General features: G+C 42.9%; 1 protein-coding gene across 41 annotated transcripts in view; it reads left to right on the forward strand.

The window, feature by feature from the left end:
• The window catches only part of Rbfox1 (RNA binding fox-1 homolog 1), a 2,167,575-nt gene that overhangs the window by 1,975,101 nt on the left and 173,821 nt on the right, over positions 1-18,653 (forward strand). For 39 of the 41 annotated variants that reach the window (XM_052759361.1, XM_052759367.1, XM_052759363.1 and 36 more), the window contains one exon: positions 9,705-9,944. In XM_052759361.1, coding sequence (XP_052615321.1) covers positions 9,705-9,944 — 240 coding nt within the window. Of the gene's footprint in view, positions 1-3,097; positions 3,294-4,417; positions 4,439-9,704; positions 9,945-18,653 lie in introns of those variants that run through there. The other 2 variants (XM_052759389.1, XM_052759398.1) reach the window with 2 other exon arrangements.

Here is an 18,653-nt window from a genome sequence, read left to right on the forward strand (position 1 = left end):
GCTGCTGGTTTGCTATGAACTCTTGACCTAAGGGCAGTGTCCCAGCTCTCAGTTTAAGAGGTGTTTTTCCGTAAGTTGGAAGAGTTAGGGCACTAAATTCTGTGGTTGGCCAAGTGGAGGTTAGCCTTGGATTTTTTCTAACTATTTAAAAATGAAGCATATGTGAGTCTGTCAGGCTTTGCTTCCTAGTTTTCTGAGCATGAACACTTGCATGCCCCTAAGCAATGAGGATCACCAAATGGACATGTTGAATTCATATTCCATGAGTTAATGTAGGCAATGTTTTATTGAATCTTCTGTCATCAGTATTTAAGATACTGTATGGTGTAGTTAATGCTTACAAAAAAAATTGGGGTGGGGGTGCAAGTGAGCTAGGGATATGGCTCTATAGGTAAAGTGTCATAGATGCCTGAGGATTGGAGTTCAGATCTCTAGCATCCACATAAAAGCCAGGTGTGTATCATATGCCAATAGCCCCATCAATGGGGGACAGAGATGATCATATCCCAGGGGCTTACTGGCACGCTAATGCAGCCAAAACAAAGAGCTGTAGGATCAATGGGAGGCCCTATCTCAAAAGCTAAGGTGGGGAACAAAACAGGAAGATACCCCTGAAGTAGACCTCTGATGTCTACGTCTTATGTATGTATGGACACACAACTGGTGGTATGATGCCCCCATTCATAGGTTTTAGAATACAAGGTATCACACCTACAATTTAAAAGATGCAATCTATGTTTTCTTAGTACAATGGACCAGCATGTTTAGGCAGACCCATGACGATGCTTAGCATAGATCCCACCCTCTGCGATTCTGAGGTAGCAGCTTTGTTGCAGACATTTGTGATTTGATGATTTAGAAAGACTCCTCTAGTTCCTGATGATCCCAGGATAGTGCCCAATAGTTTGTTGATTGCTACCTTATTTGGTTATTTTGTTTAATAGTTATAGTTTTTGTTTGTTTGTTTGTTTGTTTGAAAATTCTAATCATCATTCCCAGGGAGTTTGTAAACCTTGGACTCCCTACTACTTTCCCAGGTTGAAGGACAGAAGTTTGGCTTTGTAATTATCAGTAAGGACAAGGAACACTTGGCTCTTGACAGGAGTCACTGTCCCCATATGCTGAGCCAGAGTCTGGCAAGGACAGACTTGGGTTCTCGAGAGGAAGCAGTTCAAAGAGAGCAGTCAGTGCATCCTTTTAAGGATCCTGAGTTCTGCTGGTTTTAGCCATGACTGCCTGGTGTACTGGGGGTTAGACCCAGGGTGTGGTTGAAATCTTCCAGGCTTCCTTGGCCCTCACCTCCTCCCTCATATAATTGAATTACAAGTGCAATCACCTCAGAATCCCTATCCACTCCCTCCATTCAAGCAGGAGCTCTTTTCAGAGCTAGTGTGTCAGTGATAAGCAGCTATCCACGACTGTCCCATGCACCTTCCTTGAAACCACTCCTTTGATGAGCAGCAAAGACATGGCCAACTATAACTGACTTTGTCTTGATGTTTCTCTCTGATTGTTCCGGTTTTAATAAGGAAGGAAGAACCAAATATCTGCAGCTTTAAGCAAAGGGGCTGGTTTGGGGACTGAAGCTGGCTTTGGGGCTGCAGGAAGGAATGTTTTATATGACGTTCATTTTTACTCATTGGAAGAGAAGATCAGACAATGAGACAGAAAGAGACAGAAAAAGCAAAGGCAGCAGCAAGAGCCCTGTGCTGTTCCTTCATTGCATATATGATCGTTCTCATTGCACTCATGATCACTGGGATTTGGGGTCCTGTGGGTTCCTTCACTGGCAGCATGTCAACACACTGAGTTCTCATCCAAGTTGTATGGGGACAGGGACAGGGACAGTGTTGCAATTCAGGCCATTTCACTGCACATGAGCAAAACATCTGATAATTTCATGTATATTCATATTTCACGAGCCTTATCCTGGGTGCCTCTTCCCTTGATTTCCATTTGGCTTTTAATGTTTAAAATATTTCAATCTTCACGATAATACCTTGAGCTCACTCTGTTGTTCCCATTTCACAGAAGCCAGAGGTAGCATTTTGTGGCAGCAGCTTGCCTAACGGTGCACAACCAGCCTGCCAAGAGGCTTCCCAGTAACCACTGGTGACCTCATCGTATGATTAATTTACAATTAACCACACAGCTTTATTATAAATATTTCACATGTTCTTTTGCTATTTGTTGTGTGCATGTGTTTGCAAAGGGGCATGTGAATGCTAGTGTGTAGCATGCACACACATATGCTAGTGTGTGTAGAGGAACATGATGAGGAAGAGAACTTGGGCATGTTTGTGTTTTTGCTCCCATGGTGTACACCAAAAGACAACTTTAAATGTCATTCCTCAGGTGCTCTTCACTTTATTTATTGAGTCAGGTCTCTCACTGGCCTGGAAGTTTAGGCCATAAAGCCTAAACTAGCTAGACATGAAACCCAGAAATCCAGGTGTCTACCTGCCCCTGCCTCCACAGCACTGAGATTACAAGCACACTCTACCGTGCTGGGTGTTTTATTTATTTATTTTTAACATGAGTTCCAGGGAAATGAACTCGGTCCTCATGTTTGCAAGGTACATGCTTTACTGGCCTTGCCATCTCCCCAGCCCCATTATGGTAATTACAGTATTTTTTAATTTACCTGTGCCTATCTCTGGATCTCGTTGAGCCTCCTTCATCCTCCTTCTATCACCCTCCCAGTAGCCCCAAACATTCCTCTTTCCTTTCTCAGAAAATGAAACAAGATAGTAGCGAGCTCCCCAGTGGATTTTATAACTTTGCATATCATATATTTAGTTTAGTAATGAAAAATTCCGGCTCCAGGCTATGCATAGAATAGCATTTCTAATGTTTTTAAAATAGCTATTAGTGTAGTGGAGCTCAGTGTGTGTGTGTGTGTGTGTGTGTGTGTGTGTGTGTGTGTGTGTGTGTGTGTGTGCAAGCGTGCCTGTGTGTGTGTTTTTCCCTTCCACTACATAATCATCTGCTCAGTGGTGCACTCTGAAACCCAGAGCAGCAGCCAGAGGAGGAGCGAGCTGTGATTGATGGGCCAGGCCTCCCTTGCAGAAGAGTCCCATCTGGGGCTGGTTTTGGATGCAGTCAGATGTTGAGGGGGAGGTCAGCCAGGCAGCCTCAGCTCCCCCTCCGTCAACACCCTGATCATTCTCACAGTGCCCAGCCTGTACACCCTTGCTCCTCATCGAGGCTTGCTTTAGGCAGATGCTCCGTGGTGTGGGATTAGAACAGCTGCTAAGTTTATGGAGGAGAGAGCATGCAGCATGGTGCAGCAGGTATTTTGAATTTTCACTTGAAACTGTAATTTGAATGGAGCAGAAGCCTTGTGTTTTTTAGTGTTAAGTCTGGTATTTCTGGAAGACAATTTTCATCTTGCATTATGCCTCGTGAAAGGACAGGAGTATCATGGAATGTGTATGTGTGTGTGTGTGTGTGTGTGTGTGTGTGTGTGTGTGTGTGTGTGTGTGTGTTGAATATATATGAGAGGGTGGGGTAGCAGGTGCTCTTTGCATGGATCTATGCTTGTCCTAGGACCAGCAGGTTAATGGTGTCATTTTGCATTTTTCCTCTTTGTTTTATTGCCCCTGGGGCATGATGTGTTTTAGCCCGTTTCGGCTCAGCACAAGAGGCTTTCTCTGAATACGTGCAATTTCCTGCCAAAGAAGTGGATCAGAGCAGACCAGGTTGCTGAACTCAAGTAAAACAAACTGTCAGCAAGACTGAAGGCTGCAAGCAGCCACTGGGGATAGGCAGGCTCCTCCAGAAAGCATACCTCGGTGTGTGCTTGTCTTGTCGGGAGAGTCTTGGGAAGAGCAGATGCTTTCCTTGGCCATGTGGACATGTGTAATCAGCAGGCTTATTAGTTCTTGACAATTCCTGTGCACTTCTTCATTCTACGAGCTGGGGTAGTCCAGGAGAGGGGCTTAGGGCAAGAAATCAGGGACAAATGTACTTCAAGAAGGGAGTTTGACTGCAAAAGCTGAAGAAAACACATAAATGCGCACACAAGTATGTAACACACGCACACACACACACACACACACACACACACACACACACACACACACACACACACACACACCTACCTGCGGGAAAACATTTGGATATTTTCCAGTCTGCCTTAGCATCTATGCAATCAGATACTTTTCCTTCTCATGCCACAGAAGGACTAGGACTGTTTCTTGGTTAAAATGTGATCTGCATTAGTTTTCAAGCCAGCGTGTTTTGCAAAGTCAGCCTGGTTGCCACTGTTGGTTCCTGCATTTCTCTAAGAAGAGTTCTACCAGACCACTCAGAGTGCTGCACAGCTGAAGGAGGATATCTGGGGCTGGGTGGAGTGCCGGAAAGGACAACAAGAACAGGACTCCATCTCCTGTGTCCACCTCACAGACAGCATTGGTTGTTTCTGGTGCCTGTGAAGGTACTCTGTGCATCTGAGGCGTGGCTCTGTGAATGTGTGCATACATGAGGCTAAATAGATTACAGTGTCTGCCTTAAAATAGCATGTCTTAAATGTCTATTTCATGCTTCAGTAAAATGCTTAAATTGAAATGACTTTTGGGGATTGTTTTTTTTTTCCTTTAAGGAATAAGATTTGTTTGCATCTTAATAATCCCTTTGCTCTTGGTAAACAAGTGTAAGAAACCCTGTGGAGCATCCTAGGTAACATTGGACTCCATGTCGTTGAGCAGGTTTTGACTCGATCCGATTGATGGAGAAGTTTGATCTATGAGGATAGGGAAATTTCTTTGACGTTTACCCTCCGATGCCTTACTTATTCCACACTTCCACACAGCTCTCCTCGGCAGCATCGTGGGTTTTAAAACATGAGAGATCCTGACCTCTTCCCACCCACCCTCCCCCTTTCCTTATATTTAGCAGCAACCTAAGAATGTCTTGGCAGAGGAAATTGGATGTGAAGTTTGCACAAGCTCTTGGAGTGCTTGGTTGGTGATGTGGGGGATACTTGCAAAGTAGAGTCACCTCCCCATCAAGGAGGGACACCCACAAATACCCTGACTCTGCAAATATCCAGAGCTCTCTGACTCTTCCATTTATTTAGGGAAAAGTGGAGGCTTGGTACTGCTATAGAAGAGGCAGCGTCTGCAAATGGATGTCCAACCAGATCACTCTCAATATTTTCCCTGTCACCACCACACACAGGAAAGTGGCTTTAGCCTTCTGCCTGGATCTGGTCACAAACCTGGAATTTGCTCTGACCTGAAGTAGAAAGGGTACCCTTACTATTCATGTAATTTTCTAAGAAAATGTGTCTCAACCTCAGCTGAGAACCCAGGAGCATCACTAGGGAGGGAACAAAGACAGCTCTCAAGTCATTTGAAGGTGAAAAATACTTCCATAGGAAGTACGATGATCTTAATTAAATATTAGCTGTAATTAGCCTAAAGTGCAAATGTTGGGAATATTAATTAGGGTCTCTCTGGAGCAGCTGTCGGCATTAATAGGTAACTGTAGGGGGTCTTGCCAACATCTGTTTGAGACCTCCAGGTACAAGATGCAATACCGAACCCCAGGACACCTGAACACTATCTGTTGTCCAATTGGTTTTCACGGTCTTGGTCCTCAGAGCTTGACACCTTTGTTGCCAGAGTGGCACAGATCTTGAGAGGTTCTGCTGCCCTGGCTCCAGTGACACTCTTAGCTGGTCTTGCCTTTCCTATGACAGGCTCAGAGTACTCTGGAGATAGGCCTCAAACTTGAATTGGCACAGAGGTTTCCCGTACCGCTCTGCTGCCAGGTATTGAGGGTCACCTTCTGCATCTGGCAAACAGAATCACAGGTATACTGCATTCTATACCTCAGCACCTGACCTCCCCACAGGAGGAGGTGAAATAGGTTTGAGTACTATGATATCTGTTACGCGGGGTGGGGGTTGGTCATTTTGCAAACTGAGCTGACCTCTACAGCAGAAGACTCTCTCACAAAATGAAAGCAGAAGATGGGTCTTAGTTCAGCTCCTTGCTTTCCCATGAATGGTCTGGGCCCTGGATCTTGAAAGGATTTTTTTCTCAGTTCTAGATGAACCATTTCTGACTACTAAGTTAAGTAGACTACGGGTCTAGTACATGCAAAGCAAGAATTCTAGACATCAGCATTATTAGCCTTTGGGACCCATAGGCAGTCCTTCGAGAGTTTGTGCACTACTGGGATTTGGCAATATCACTGGTGTCCGAGAACTTAATGCTAAGAGCACAGTCTTCCTGAGCTGTGATAGCCAAAAACGTTTCCTTTCTTTGCCTTGAATCTCCTTAGAGTATCCATACAGTTTAAGAACTGTTGACATAAAGTACCAAGCTGGAAGTGAAGGATGATGTTGCTCAGCTTGCCCTCTGAGCACCAATGAGTAAAATGGATGGTCTGTATAGTGTGTGTGTGTGTGTGTGTGTGTGTGTGTGTGTGTGTGTGTGTGTGTGTGTGTCCATCTAATTTATAATCACAAATCTAGTGAAGGGAAGAAAGCTGCAGAAGAGAGATTCTAACTTATTCTTGTGCCATCATCACCACTGCCAATGTGGAGGAACAGACAAGTATGCCCCTCCTTTCCCTAGACAGATATGTCCCCTTTCTTCTCCTCCTATGTGGCTGTTACCTTCATAGCCTGCCCAAACTCTACGTATAGTAGTGATTTCTTAGCAGGGTTTCCCATATCTAATGCTATTCTGCAGCAGCCACTGGGAAGATTTTCCTGCACAGATCTAGACAGTAAATAGTTTAGACTTTGAGGGTCATATGGTCTCTGTCACAACAAACCAACTCTGTGCTTGTTGTACAAAAGCAGTTGTAGGCAATTTGTCAAACAAATGAACCCACTTATTGGATTATGTCCCAATCAAACTTTATTAACAAAAAATAAGCAGTGGTACAGGGTTGCTCTATCAGTTGTTTACCAATGCAGCCTCTGTAGGATAGATTCTATGGTTCTTCCAAGAAAGGAAAAGTACTTAAGTTCCATAGTGAAACAGCACAGGACAGACAGACAGACAGACAGGCATGTGCGCGCACACACACACACGTTAGGCCCTTTGGATCTTAAGGGGCAGAAACCCACCTTAAAGAAGGTACAGTCGCTGAGCCTAATAGCTCATGTCTATAACTCCAGCTACTCAAAAGACTGAGATAGGAGAATGGCAAGTTCAAGGCCTACCTGGATGACTTTGTGAAATGAAACCCTGTTGCAAAAATGAAAAGTAAAAAGAGAGTGGGGGGTTCAACTCAGTGCTAGAGCATTTGGCTAGCATGCATGGGGCCCTGGGTTTCATCACTATTACAAAATAAAGAGGGAAAAGAAAGGAAAGGGGACATAGATTTTAAAAGTTTGAGTTATGCACAGTGAAGCTGCTCTGGGGAAGTAAAATGCAGAATGGAGATGATGTTTTTAAAAAGTCATGTGTAGTCCTAGAAAGATGTACCTAAAGTAAAATCTTCTCAAAAACACATAAGCCCACAGGCATGTGAGCAAATGTTAACTGCACAGAGGCATTGGGGAAGCTGATTATCTGGAGCACAGGGACCTTTTCATTGCCTATATGTATAAAAGCATCAAGTTGTGCCTCTTAAATGCATACATTTTTATGTTAATGGTAGCTTAGTAAAGCTATTGGAAAAAGAATATATATTCCCTTTTGTAACTCACACACTGCTGTTCCTGACTACCTGTGCAGTACTCACAGTACTCCGTCTGGACATGATGTTCCTAAGGCTCTCAGGCTTCCTCTGTCTCCCCCAGGTCCCTGACACCATTTTGCTTTGAGTAACCTCACCTGCAGGCACTTCCCTTTCAAGTGGTACTCCTTGGCAGCCCCAGGCTTACACTATTTCTACTGTTTTCCATTATTTCTACTACTATATCACAGTGGAAAGAAAGCTGCCCAAACACTATAGCAATATCCTAGGCTGACAAGAACTCATTGGTATGACTAGGAAGAAAGCTGTAGAGTTAGCTAAATAGATGGTCATGAGACTACACTGAGATTTGCAGCTGATGTCATGTGGCTGACCCTGGTGGTAGCTCAGAGACTACCAGGAACAGAGTATAGCTACTTCTACACAGCATGAGCTGAGGGTAGATGTCTGACAGAATGAAGGTGGGGCATATCTTTGCAGAATTATGTGTAGAGTGGGAGTATCAGTGACAGCCAATGTCCTCTTCTGGGGTTTGATGCTCTTATGTAGCCACCCAACTTCAGCCAGGGACTATTGCTGCACCCACTGTAAGAAGAAAATGATCAGAACAGAAAGAAGTATGCCCCTTTTTACTCCTAGTGAAACAGATGTTGAAACTATTACAGAGGAAGAAAAGGCCAGTGGGAATGCATTCCTTGTAAAAGAATTTAAACTTACACTAAGCTTCATTCTCTCGCAAGTGCCATCTTCAACATCATACAGTCAAGGGTCTGCTCTAACATGGACATGGGTTCTGTGTTTGCGTCTCGCTCAAGTTACTGTAGCAGAGACTGAGGTCTCTTGTTGATGGCACATATTGATGTTTGTGTTCTGGAATCCTTGCAGGAGGACTAAAGTCACATGTAACTGTCCACAGAAAATGAGAGAGGCCACTATTTGCTGAGCTTAATTGCCTACCTTCCTTAGTACCTTCCTCCCTTCTTTCTTCTCCCCCCTCTACCTCCTTCCTTCCCTCTTTCCCTCTATCCCCTGCTTTCTTTCTTTTTGACTGTACAACTGTATCTCTTGAAACCATGGAAGTTTTAGAGCTCTGGACTCCTGCTTCTTATGCATTCTGCATATGTGTATGCAGAGTGTGTGAAGGATGTTGGAGTTATGGGGGTGGAGATGGAGGCAGGGAGATGTTTCCAGAAATGGAAACATTTGAATTCAGGTTTTTTTTTTAATTCTTTTGACTTGACTGTAATTATCATACTGCATGTTTAGGCTATAACTGAAGGGTGAATTGTTATATAATGCCCTGTACTTATATATTTTTTTAAAAAAAGACAGGATGGGAAGGGCATTGATTAGTGAGGCTCAGAATTAAACCCGGTATCTAAAAGGGGGAAAGTAGGAATATCACAGGGGAGTCTCTAAATTAAGGCCTAAATTTCTATTGGCTGCTTTTATCACAGATATGCACACAACAACAACAACAATAACACACACACACACACACACACACACACACACACACACACACACACACACAAAACAAGATCTTTACCAGGACCCTTCCAAAGCACCTAATAGTTGAATTGAGTTCAAATGATTCTCTCAAGCACACACTCAAGCAGTTTGATTGTTCTTGGCTGTGTACCAAATTGGGACTCCACTGTTACCATAGACAACATGATGTTAACTTCTTCCAAAACTGAGATGAAACAAAGAGGATCTGCCAGTCCTGGACAGACCCTATAGTCTCAGCCAGTGGTGGGCAGATCATACAGTCTCAGCAAGTTGGACTGGATGTCTTTGGGGAAAGTGACTGCATCATTGTGTGCCTTGATTTTTCTGTTTGTAGATGGAGATTAATGATGACTGTCATTTGCTGGTAGTGTCTCCTGAGGGTTGGTTGGGATGGTCACTCTTGGGTTGGAAGTCTTCAGCTGAACCTTATGAAGTGTGCTGGGACTTGAGTCCCTGGACTCTGGAAAGCAGTTGTGTTGACAGAGCACTAATGATGTTCTCTTCCCTTCTCCTTTTCCCCCCTCTTTCAGGGTAATCAGGAAGCAGCAGCTGCCCCTGACACAATGGCTCAGCCTTATGCCTCAGCCCAGTTCGCTCCACCTCAAAATGGCATCCCTGCAGAATACACGGCCCCTCATCCCCATCCTGCACCAGAGTATACCGGCCAGACCACCGTCCCCGACCACACATTAAACCTGTATCCTCCTACACAGACGCACTCCGAGCAGAGCGCTGATACAAGTGCGCAGACCGTCTCCGGCACCGCCACAGTAAGTGGATGCTGCAGCTGGACCTGGAGGGTGCTCTCTGAGCTGGTAGTGGACCATGTACACTGTATGCTGGGGATTTTGTCAAGCAAAGCAGCTCTAAATCTCTCCTTATACTACCAGCTTCCCAGAGATTTCCTTAGTGACTAGGCATCCTTCCCTATTAGTTAGAACATGTTTCCATTTGCTGTATTTATTTGTAAACAGACACAGGCATCTATTTTCCTGTCTCTAAAGTGATGAGTTCTCTACAATGCTATCCCAGTAGAATTCATACATTTAAACCATTTCATGGAAATGTGGGGGTCTGGGGATGCAACTCAGAGATAGAGCACTTGCTTAATGTGCCCAAGTTCTTAGGTTTAGTCTCCAGCACTACAAAACAAGCTACAACAACAACAACAACAGCAACAACAAAAAACACAACCTGGACACATAACTTAGATACAACAAATTTATTCATTTTAAGTGTACAGTTTGCCGATTTTAAGAACATTTACATAGCTGTGTAACCATTGCCAAAATTTGATTTTAGAACATTTTTATCAACCCTAAAACAAAGCTTGGGCCCGTTTGCAGGCCAGCCATCTTTATTCTTGGATGAGTGCATCTGAGACTCGTCTATAGCTAGAATTTTCTCCAGTCCTGCCTGGCCCAGGGTAAGGACAAATCTCTCTCACCCGCCAGTCCTGCAGCCGCTTAGACCCAACCAAGTAAACACACAGAGACTTATATTGTTTACAAACTGTATGGCCACAGCAAGCTTCTTGTTATCTAGTTCTTACATCTTAAATTAACACATTTCTATTAATCTATAAGTTGCCATGTGGCTCCGCCGGACAGCGCCACACCTTTCCCAGACCCTGTTACCTATCCCTTCACTTGTAAGTTACCCCACAAAATAAACCTCCCTTTTAACTGCATGGAGTGGCCTTAATAATTCCACCAGTGCTCGTCTGTATTATATCTATGTGTCCTTAGTTTGTGATGTGTTGTTTGTTCATTGGATCATGGCAAGTAATCCAGACTGGCCTGCAGTTTCCTGCATAGGTGAAAATGAGCCTGTCCTTCTGACCCCTGTTCCTGTCCCTCCAAAGTGCTGGGGTTACAAGGGTCTACTACGATGGCCAGTTTCCTCAGTGCTAAGAGTGGAACCCAGGCTTGGTACACTCTAGCTAAGCTCCACTGTCTAGCTGTAGTTTGTGGGAATTTGTTGCTGCTACATAAGAAAGGGATAGATGTGAGAGAATATGAGGTGGGCAGGAGACCTGCTAGACCTTAAGATTGTAAACAGAAAGATGAAATTGATGGGTTAGAATTAAACAACAGTCAGAAAACACAGACACATTTTCATCACCATCCTATGTGAAAACCAGTATAGTGGGACAGTAATCAAACATGACTGTGGACACCAATAATTACATTGAAATTAGATGGTGCTCATCTGTGAACCATATATAATAATTAAGAATCCATAAGCCTGTGTAGGACATGCTGTGGAAAACTTCCTCTGCAAAATTCCTTAGAGACATGGACACACATAAGGTCTAGCATGCAGCACTTGACAGATGGAAGGCAGTGCTGCCTCTTCTTCTACCCTCAAGGCCTTGGAGACCCAGAATTCTGACACCGTACATACATGTGTTGGGCACATGACACATTTTGTCAAGTATGGGAAATCACTGGGTAATGTTGCTACTTAGCTCTGTATGTATTTCAGGGCCAGCTTTTGAAGAAACTAAAAGTCGCATATACTCTGAAACTTTCTATTGCTTCTATCCTTTTTGTTGTTTCTATGAAATGTGCCTATCACTCATAATTAATGTCCAGTATACCGAATTTGGAAGCATTAGTACATTCCCAGGGACTGCAGCCATTCCCACCATCTGGTTCTCATTTTCATCTCCTCAGAAGCCAATTCCACACCCATCTCCCAACCCCCATCCCCCACCCCCATGCTCCATGCCCACTTCTCCACTCCCATCTGCATACCACACCCCAACCCTCTGCCATTGCCCTGTTCCCCTAGCAGGCTGGCAGCCTCCATCTGCTTTCTAACCTGTATGGATTTGCCTCTACAGGGCCTGTGTCACAGAGTCCTATACTACAAGGCCTTTGGTGCCTCACTTCTTTCACTGGCTTAATGCTGCCATGGCTCACTGACATTGGTATTCTGTTGTGTGCACAGGACACATGTTAGTGATATATTCATCTGCTAAGGCCCTTTGGGGTCCTTGTTCCTTTTCAGTATTGGGAACTTTGTTGCTATCATCTCCTGGTATTTGGCTGGCTTGCCTTGGGGATTTATGTGTTCATTAGATTGGTTTTCTTGCTTAGCCAGGTTATGAGGTGGTAATGTTGACCAAGAGGCAGTAGCTAATGATGCAACATGGAAAACACAAATACTTGCTCGCAGATAAACAACTCATAGTGTGTCAGTCTAGTAGACTACTGCTCAGCAATGCAGAGGACTGAGCTATTGCACCTGCAATAGTGTTGGTGTACTGAAAATAGCGATGCCGAGCAACGGGAAACAGGTAAAAGGAGAATAAAAGCGGTTGCTTGTTCGTCGTATGTTGACGTTTTGTGACCATCAGGGATAGTAAGGCCTGGGTATGTGGTTTTAGAACTTACAAAATTCTAAGTTAGACAATAATTATTAAGCTAACTCTAAGATGGTGAGGTTTAGAATAAGAGGAACCACTGAATGACAGAAATTGGATATCAGGTTACAAGTTGAACCAGGAGAGTGTGGGGCCATGGGAACCCAGGGCTTGAACTCAGTACATTGTGGACTTGGCAGTGAAGGCCTTGAAGCATGGAGGGTTTTGTTGTTGTTGCTGCTGTTTGTTTGTTTTTTAATTCAGTGGTGAAAAGAGATACTAGGAGGGTCAAAAGTCAAGTATAGGATAGAATAGCATGGTGAAGGGACAATGCAGTAAGGCCATGAGTCAAAACTGGATAGAAGGGTGCAGAGACTGGCAAGGTCAGAAATCAAGGGCTGAATGGTAGGCACCAGGGAAGGAGGCATTGCACATATTAAGCAATGGGAATGATAAGAAAAGAAGAAAGATAGCAATCGAGGTGAAAGAAATTACCCAAACAGTTCATAAGCTGACTGATTTAGGTTCACCAATTTAAACCAAGGAAAAGGTATCTCTAAGGGACACAGAGAAGATAAGACATAGGACATAGAGAAGATACATTGTCGGGGTGGTGGGGGTGGGGAGAGGCAACAGCATGCATGAAAGAGAAAGAAAAGAAATGGGGCTGTATTCAGATTAGAGAGAGAGAGATAACAGGAAAGAGGAAATTAGTGCTTTTGCAACTTTATAGATACATAATGTGCACACAATATACACACATCTGGAAAGTGTGTACTTGATCCATCTGTACCAAAGAAGGCATACATAGAACTTTTACCAATATTGAAAGTCATGAAAATGTACATCGCCTCTAAGTTTTCCTACACTTTGTTACCCTCTCATTCTCATTCTTTGCCTCATTTCTAGGCATCTAACTGACCTCGTCCTTCTTCTACATCCTTTGCTTCCAGTGCACATATCAATGCAGCCAACATTCTGTGCCCTGGTTTTCTGTTAGTCATCATACCTACCTTTCGTTTCTTCCATGCTGTTGCACACATAAGTAGCTCACTTCTTTGTATTGCTGAATATTATGTCATTGCATGGACATAGCACAGTTTTTTTCTCCATTGATTTGTGCACAGATGGTTCTCCATGTTGACTCAGAAAATAAAACTAATGTGAACACAGGTAAGCATATCAATTTCAAAACGGAAGAGAAGCAAAAATAAATGTTTTAGTGTGTAGAGAAACCTTGGTTCCAAAGCAGAAACGGAGACAAGCACTTTCTTTTTTTTTTTTTTTTTTTTTTTGGTTTTTCGAGACAGGGTTTCTCTGTGTAGCTTTGCGCCTTTCCTGGAACTCGCTTTGGAGACCAGGCTGGCCTCGAACTCACAGAGATCCGCCTGGCTCTGCCTCCCGAGTGCTGGGATTAAAGGCGTGCGCCACCACCGCCCGGCACAAGCACTTTCTTAAGACATTCATTTTCTTTCTTTTTTAAAATATTTTTAATTTTATAATTAACTTAATTTCACATATCAGCCACAGATTCCCCCGTCCTCCCTCCTCCCACTCCCCAGCCCACCCCCACCCCCCCAATTCACCTCCCATTCCCACCTCCTCCAAGACAAGGTCTGCCCTGGGGAGTCAGCCCAGCCTGGTAGACTCAGTATGACCTTCATTTTCTCACTCTAACAACTAGGAGTAAGGGGTGGTACTTGGAAATGGGCAAGATAATTCAGAATTTGGAAAAACATGCCAAGAATATGCTCTGAAAATTCCTAGAATATTTGGTGGCAGGAAATTTCTGAGTTTAGGGAAAATGCTTATGGGCTGGGACTGGCCATCACTTTGTCTTCTCTGGTCACATTTAAATGATGCACACTATGGGAGAGGAAATGATAGAAGGATGCCATCTTTTCTGCTACAATTATATGCAGATTCCTTCCTCTCTGGCCAAAAAGGAAGACACATTTTGTGTCTGGGTATATGTCTATGCAGAGGCCAAAAGAGGACCTTGAATGTCCTGTATTGCTCTCTACCCTAGTTTCCTGATGCAGGATCTATCACTGAACCCGGAGCTCACTGTTTTCTCAGCTAGGTTGGCAGGCCACCAAGTGCCAGCAGTGTTCTTTTCTCTAACCCCACCACACCGGTGTTAGAGGCACACTGTGGTCACACCTGGCTTTTGTACATGCAAGCTGGGAGCAGAGCTCAGGTCCCTAGGCTTATGCTCACATGCTCTTTCCTGCCAATCCTTCTCTCTGCCTTCATTCCCTTTTGAATCATTTTTGTTCTAATTTGAACTTGTCTATGACAAGTTTATTTCAAATTGTCTCTATCTCCCTACATCTTGATGGAGTTGTTTTCTCTTCCTCTCAAGTTCTGCATTTTATGTGGAAGGAATTCAACTTCAAAGTGGGTCAAAAGGATGGTACTCTCAGTGTGGCATACACAGTCTCATATTAACAAAAAAGGTGCTGTTGAGCAGAGCCTATAGCTCAGCTCTAGAGCATGTGCTTAGCATGAACCAGAGGGGGAAAAAAAGAAAAGGCTAATGTTGGGAGAATAGCTAGGCTATTCTTCATAGGAGTGTTACTCTTTGAATAACCATTCTTTGACATATATATCTCGACGGTGTTTAATGTCATTTTTAAGGACATTGTGGGGGCCATGCTTTATTGGAGAAACCAAGTGATTTGGGGTAAAAGAAAACCTCCATCCATATGGTGGCCTCCAAGAACATCTAATATATGCACATCACTTAACACGAATTGCAGGATCTAGAAAGGGAGACAGTGTGCAACCTTGAGCTCCCAACCAGAGCTAAGTAAGTCACGGACAGAAAGGCATTAGTGGGTTGGCTCTGTTGGTCCCCAGGGCCTGAGACAATTCCCTGCAGGACGCTTTTCTGCTGAGTTTCTATTTTGTGTAGGCTTCCAAACATATCCCAGATCACAGTACTGACAGAGCCATTGCTGTCTTCTCCCGGATACTGTTTCTCATGAGGTATTTTACTCTTGACATATTATAATTAGAGATTTGTGAGTGGAGAATTCTCCATGTATCTCCAATAGCAACTTGATTTCTATTTTTAACACTTGTTCTGCAGTCTGCCTGAGTCTCCTACACTTTCCCACTCCCTCTGAACTCTGATGGGATAAAGAACATGGGTCCCTAAGCTGAGTTTCAAGCCCACACTTGCTGACAGGGAGAGGAACCATCTAGGTGGCCTCTGGTTTCTAGTGGCAGTATTAGTGATGCCCTCAGATCATATTAATAACATCAGAGATGAGGTGATGAAGCTTTACTCCAGACCTATTGTTCAATGACTCTAGATCTAGGGATGGCATATATAAACAAAAACAAAATCCTGTTAAGAAATATATTATTTTGTTCATCAGCTATTTATTGTTCAAGCAATTAAAACTTATGGTTTAAAAAGTCAAACATTGATTACATTTTTTTTCTTTATTGCTGAAGAAAATTCCCATCATCTATGTACCACATTTCTTTTTTCCATTCATCTGTTGATGGACATCTAGGATGGTTCTACTTCCCAGCTTTTGTGACCGATGAAGAAACAAACATGGATGTTCACATCTCTGTGTACCGTGATGACAGAGCCCTTTAGGTGTATGCCCCAGAGTGGTGTGTTTCTAGCTTTAGTTGTTTTGAGAAAACATTATACTGAGTCTGTAGAGGCTTCCCAAGATTACAGTTCCACCAACAGTGAATAAGGGCTCCCTCCTCCTTCTTGGAAATAGGTGGGATAAGAAATCGCCAGTAAGAACAGTAAGCCAAACTCAGAAAAATAATAACCATGTTTTCCCTCAAGTTCAGCACCTAGATTTGAAATTGTGGATATGTATATGTGCATGTTCATAAAGTGGATATGTATATGTGTATGTTCATAAAGTGGATATGTATATGTGCATGTTCATAAAGTGGATATGTATATGTGCATGTTCATAAAGTGGATATGTATATGTGCATGTTCATAAAGTGGATATGTATATGAGCATGTTCATAAAGTGGATATGTATATGTGTATGTTCATAAAGTGGATATGTATATGTTCATGTTCATAAAGTGGATATGTATATGTGCATGTTCATAAAGTGGATATGTATATGTGCATGTTCATAAAGTGGATATGTATATGTGCATGTTCATAAAGTGGATATGTATATGTGCATGTTCATAAAGTGGATATGTATATGAGCATGTTCATAAAGTGGATATGTATATGTGTATGTTCATAAAGTGGATATGTATATGTGCATGTTCATAAAGTGGATATGTATATGTGCATGTTCATAAAGTGGATATGTATATGTGCATGTTCATAAAGTGGATATGTATATGTGCATGTTCATAAAGTGGATATGTATATGTGCATGTTCATAAAGTGGATATGTATATGTGCATGTTCATAAAGTGGATATGTATATGTGTATGTTCATAAAGTGAGGAGGGGAACGATAGGAAGGGAAGAAAAATCTTAAGGGAGAAAATAATGGAATACATTTGACATAGAAGCAGAAAGTGGGAGATGTTTGTAGAAGGAAGGGGACCGGAAAAGGCAGGGAAGGAGACGTGGAGGAGGGCAGTGACAGAGGAGGACATATTAGAACAAAGCATAATGGCACATACATATGGAAGTGCCACAGCGAAACCCACGACTGTACATTAGCTTTACATTTTAATTTAAAACTATTATTAAGGATCAAACCATCTAGTGCTAGAGAGATGGCTAAGTGGACAAAGTACTTTCTTTATAAGCATAAGAGCCTAAGTTCAGATCCCTGCACCCTTATAAAAGCCAGGAGTGGTACAGTAAGTGTGTAACCTTGGCACTGGGGGAAGGGAGGGACAGAGGATCCTAGCTATCCCCACTTGTCAGTCTACCTAACACAGATTCACAGTCTCAGTGAGCATCCCTGTCTCAGTAAGTAATGTAGGAAGTAACTGAGGAAGACACTAGATGTCAACCTCTGGTCTTCACAAGTGTATTAATAGAAGTGCTTGCATGTATGCACAGACAGACAACCACGTGTGTATAATGTGTATAAAGCCCATTACTTTAAGATGTACAGAAAAAAAAAAAACTAAGTCTGTCACACCTGCTCCCCTAATTTATAGGGACTGCTGCCAGAAACAGGTGCTACCAAAATCTCTTTCACCTTCCAGAAGTGTTTAATGTGGAAGCAAACCCAAGCCCCAATCTCAGCATTGCAGCTCTATCCCTATGGTCTGTTACAAATCCAGTCTGTATATCCTCTAACCTCTCACCTGCTCAAATTCTCAAAGCAATAGAGTGGAGACCCACTGAACACCCACATCAGCACCACTGTATTGGGAAGGTCTGTACCACAATTTGGAATCCAGGTCATTATTCTTGCTTCTGTGAAAGTTCTTATAGACAAAGATATCCTTGTCGGGGAAATGTAGACGATTTCTTTGATTGATCTGGTCTTGTCGTCTTTCTCAATCAGGCTACAGGGAAGACTGAAGTATAAATATCATGATCTATATCTTATTATCTATTATTATCTCTTAGTATATCTTTGAAGAGTACATGGTTTATGTACACATTGATCATTTCACTAGCAGAAATCATGTATGAATTTGAACCTTAAGAAGTTGCTTTCTCATCACAGTACAGCAGCCAACTCTCAATCCATAGCTGTCTTGATTGTATGTGTTTGGGTGTGCCCATCTCTTCCTTTCAGAAAGAAAAAAAAGGTACGTTAAGAATTGTTTGGGGTTGCAGAGAAGAGTAACTAGGGTATACACTGACTCACAGATCATGTTAAGCTTCTGGAACTCTTCCTATACTTGCACCATTTTGTTTTTCCCATAGACTTCTGTTATAGGGATTTTGTTTTGTTTTGCTAGAAACGGCATTTTACTATAGAGATTATGCTATCCTTGAATTCACTATGTAGCTCAGGTTATTCTCAAAGTCATCAGCTTCCCAAGTGTTAAAAATGCAGGCATACACCACCACACCTGATTTAGATCTTTTCAGTGATATCAGTACCCCTCATTTTGCATTGGGGATGTAAAGGGGCAAAGAGGCAAAGGATTTCAAGAGTTGAGAAGTGGTATGGCTGAGCTCCAC

Source organism: Peromyscus californicus, unplaced genomic scaffold, assembly GCF_007827085.1.
Source record: "Peromyscus californicus insignis strain IS unplaced genomic scaffold, ASM782708v3 Scaffold_3__1_contigs__length_106647218, whole genome shotgun sequence".
Lineage (NCBI taxonomy): Eukaryota > Metazoa > Chordata > Mammalia > Rodentia > Cricetidae > Peromyscus > Peromyscus californicus.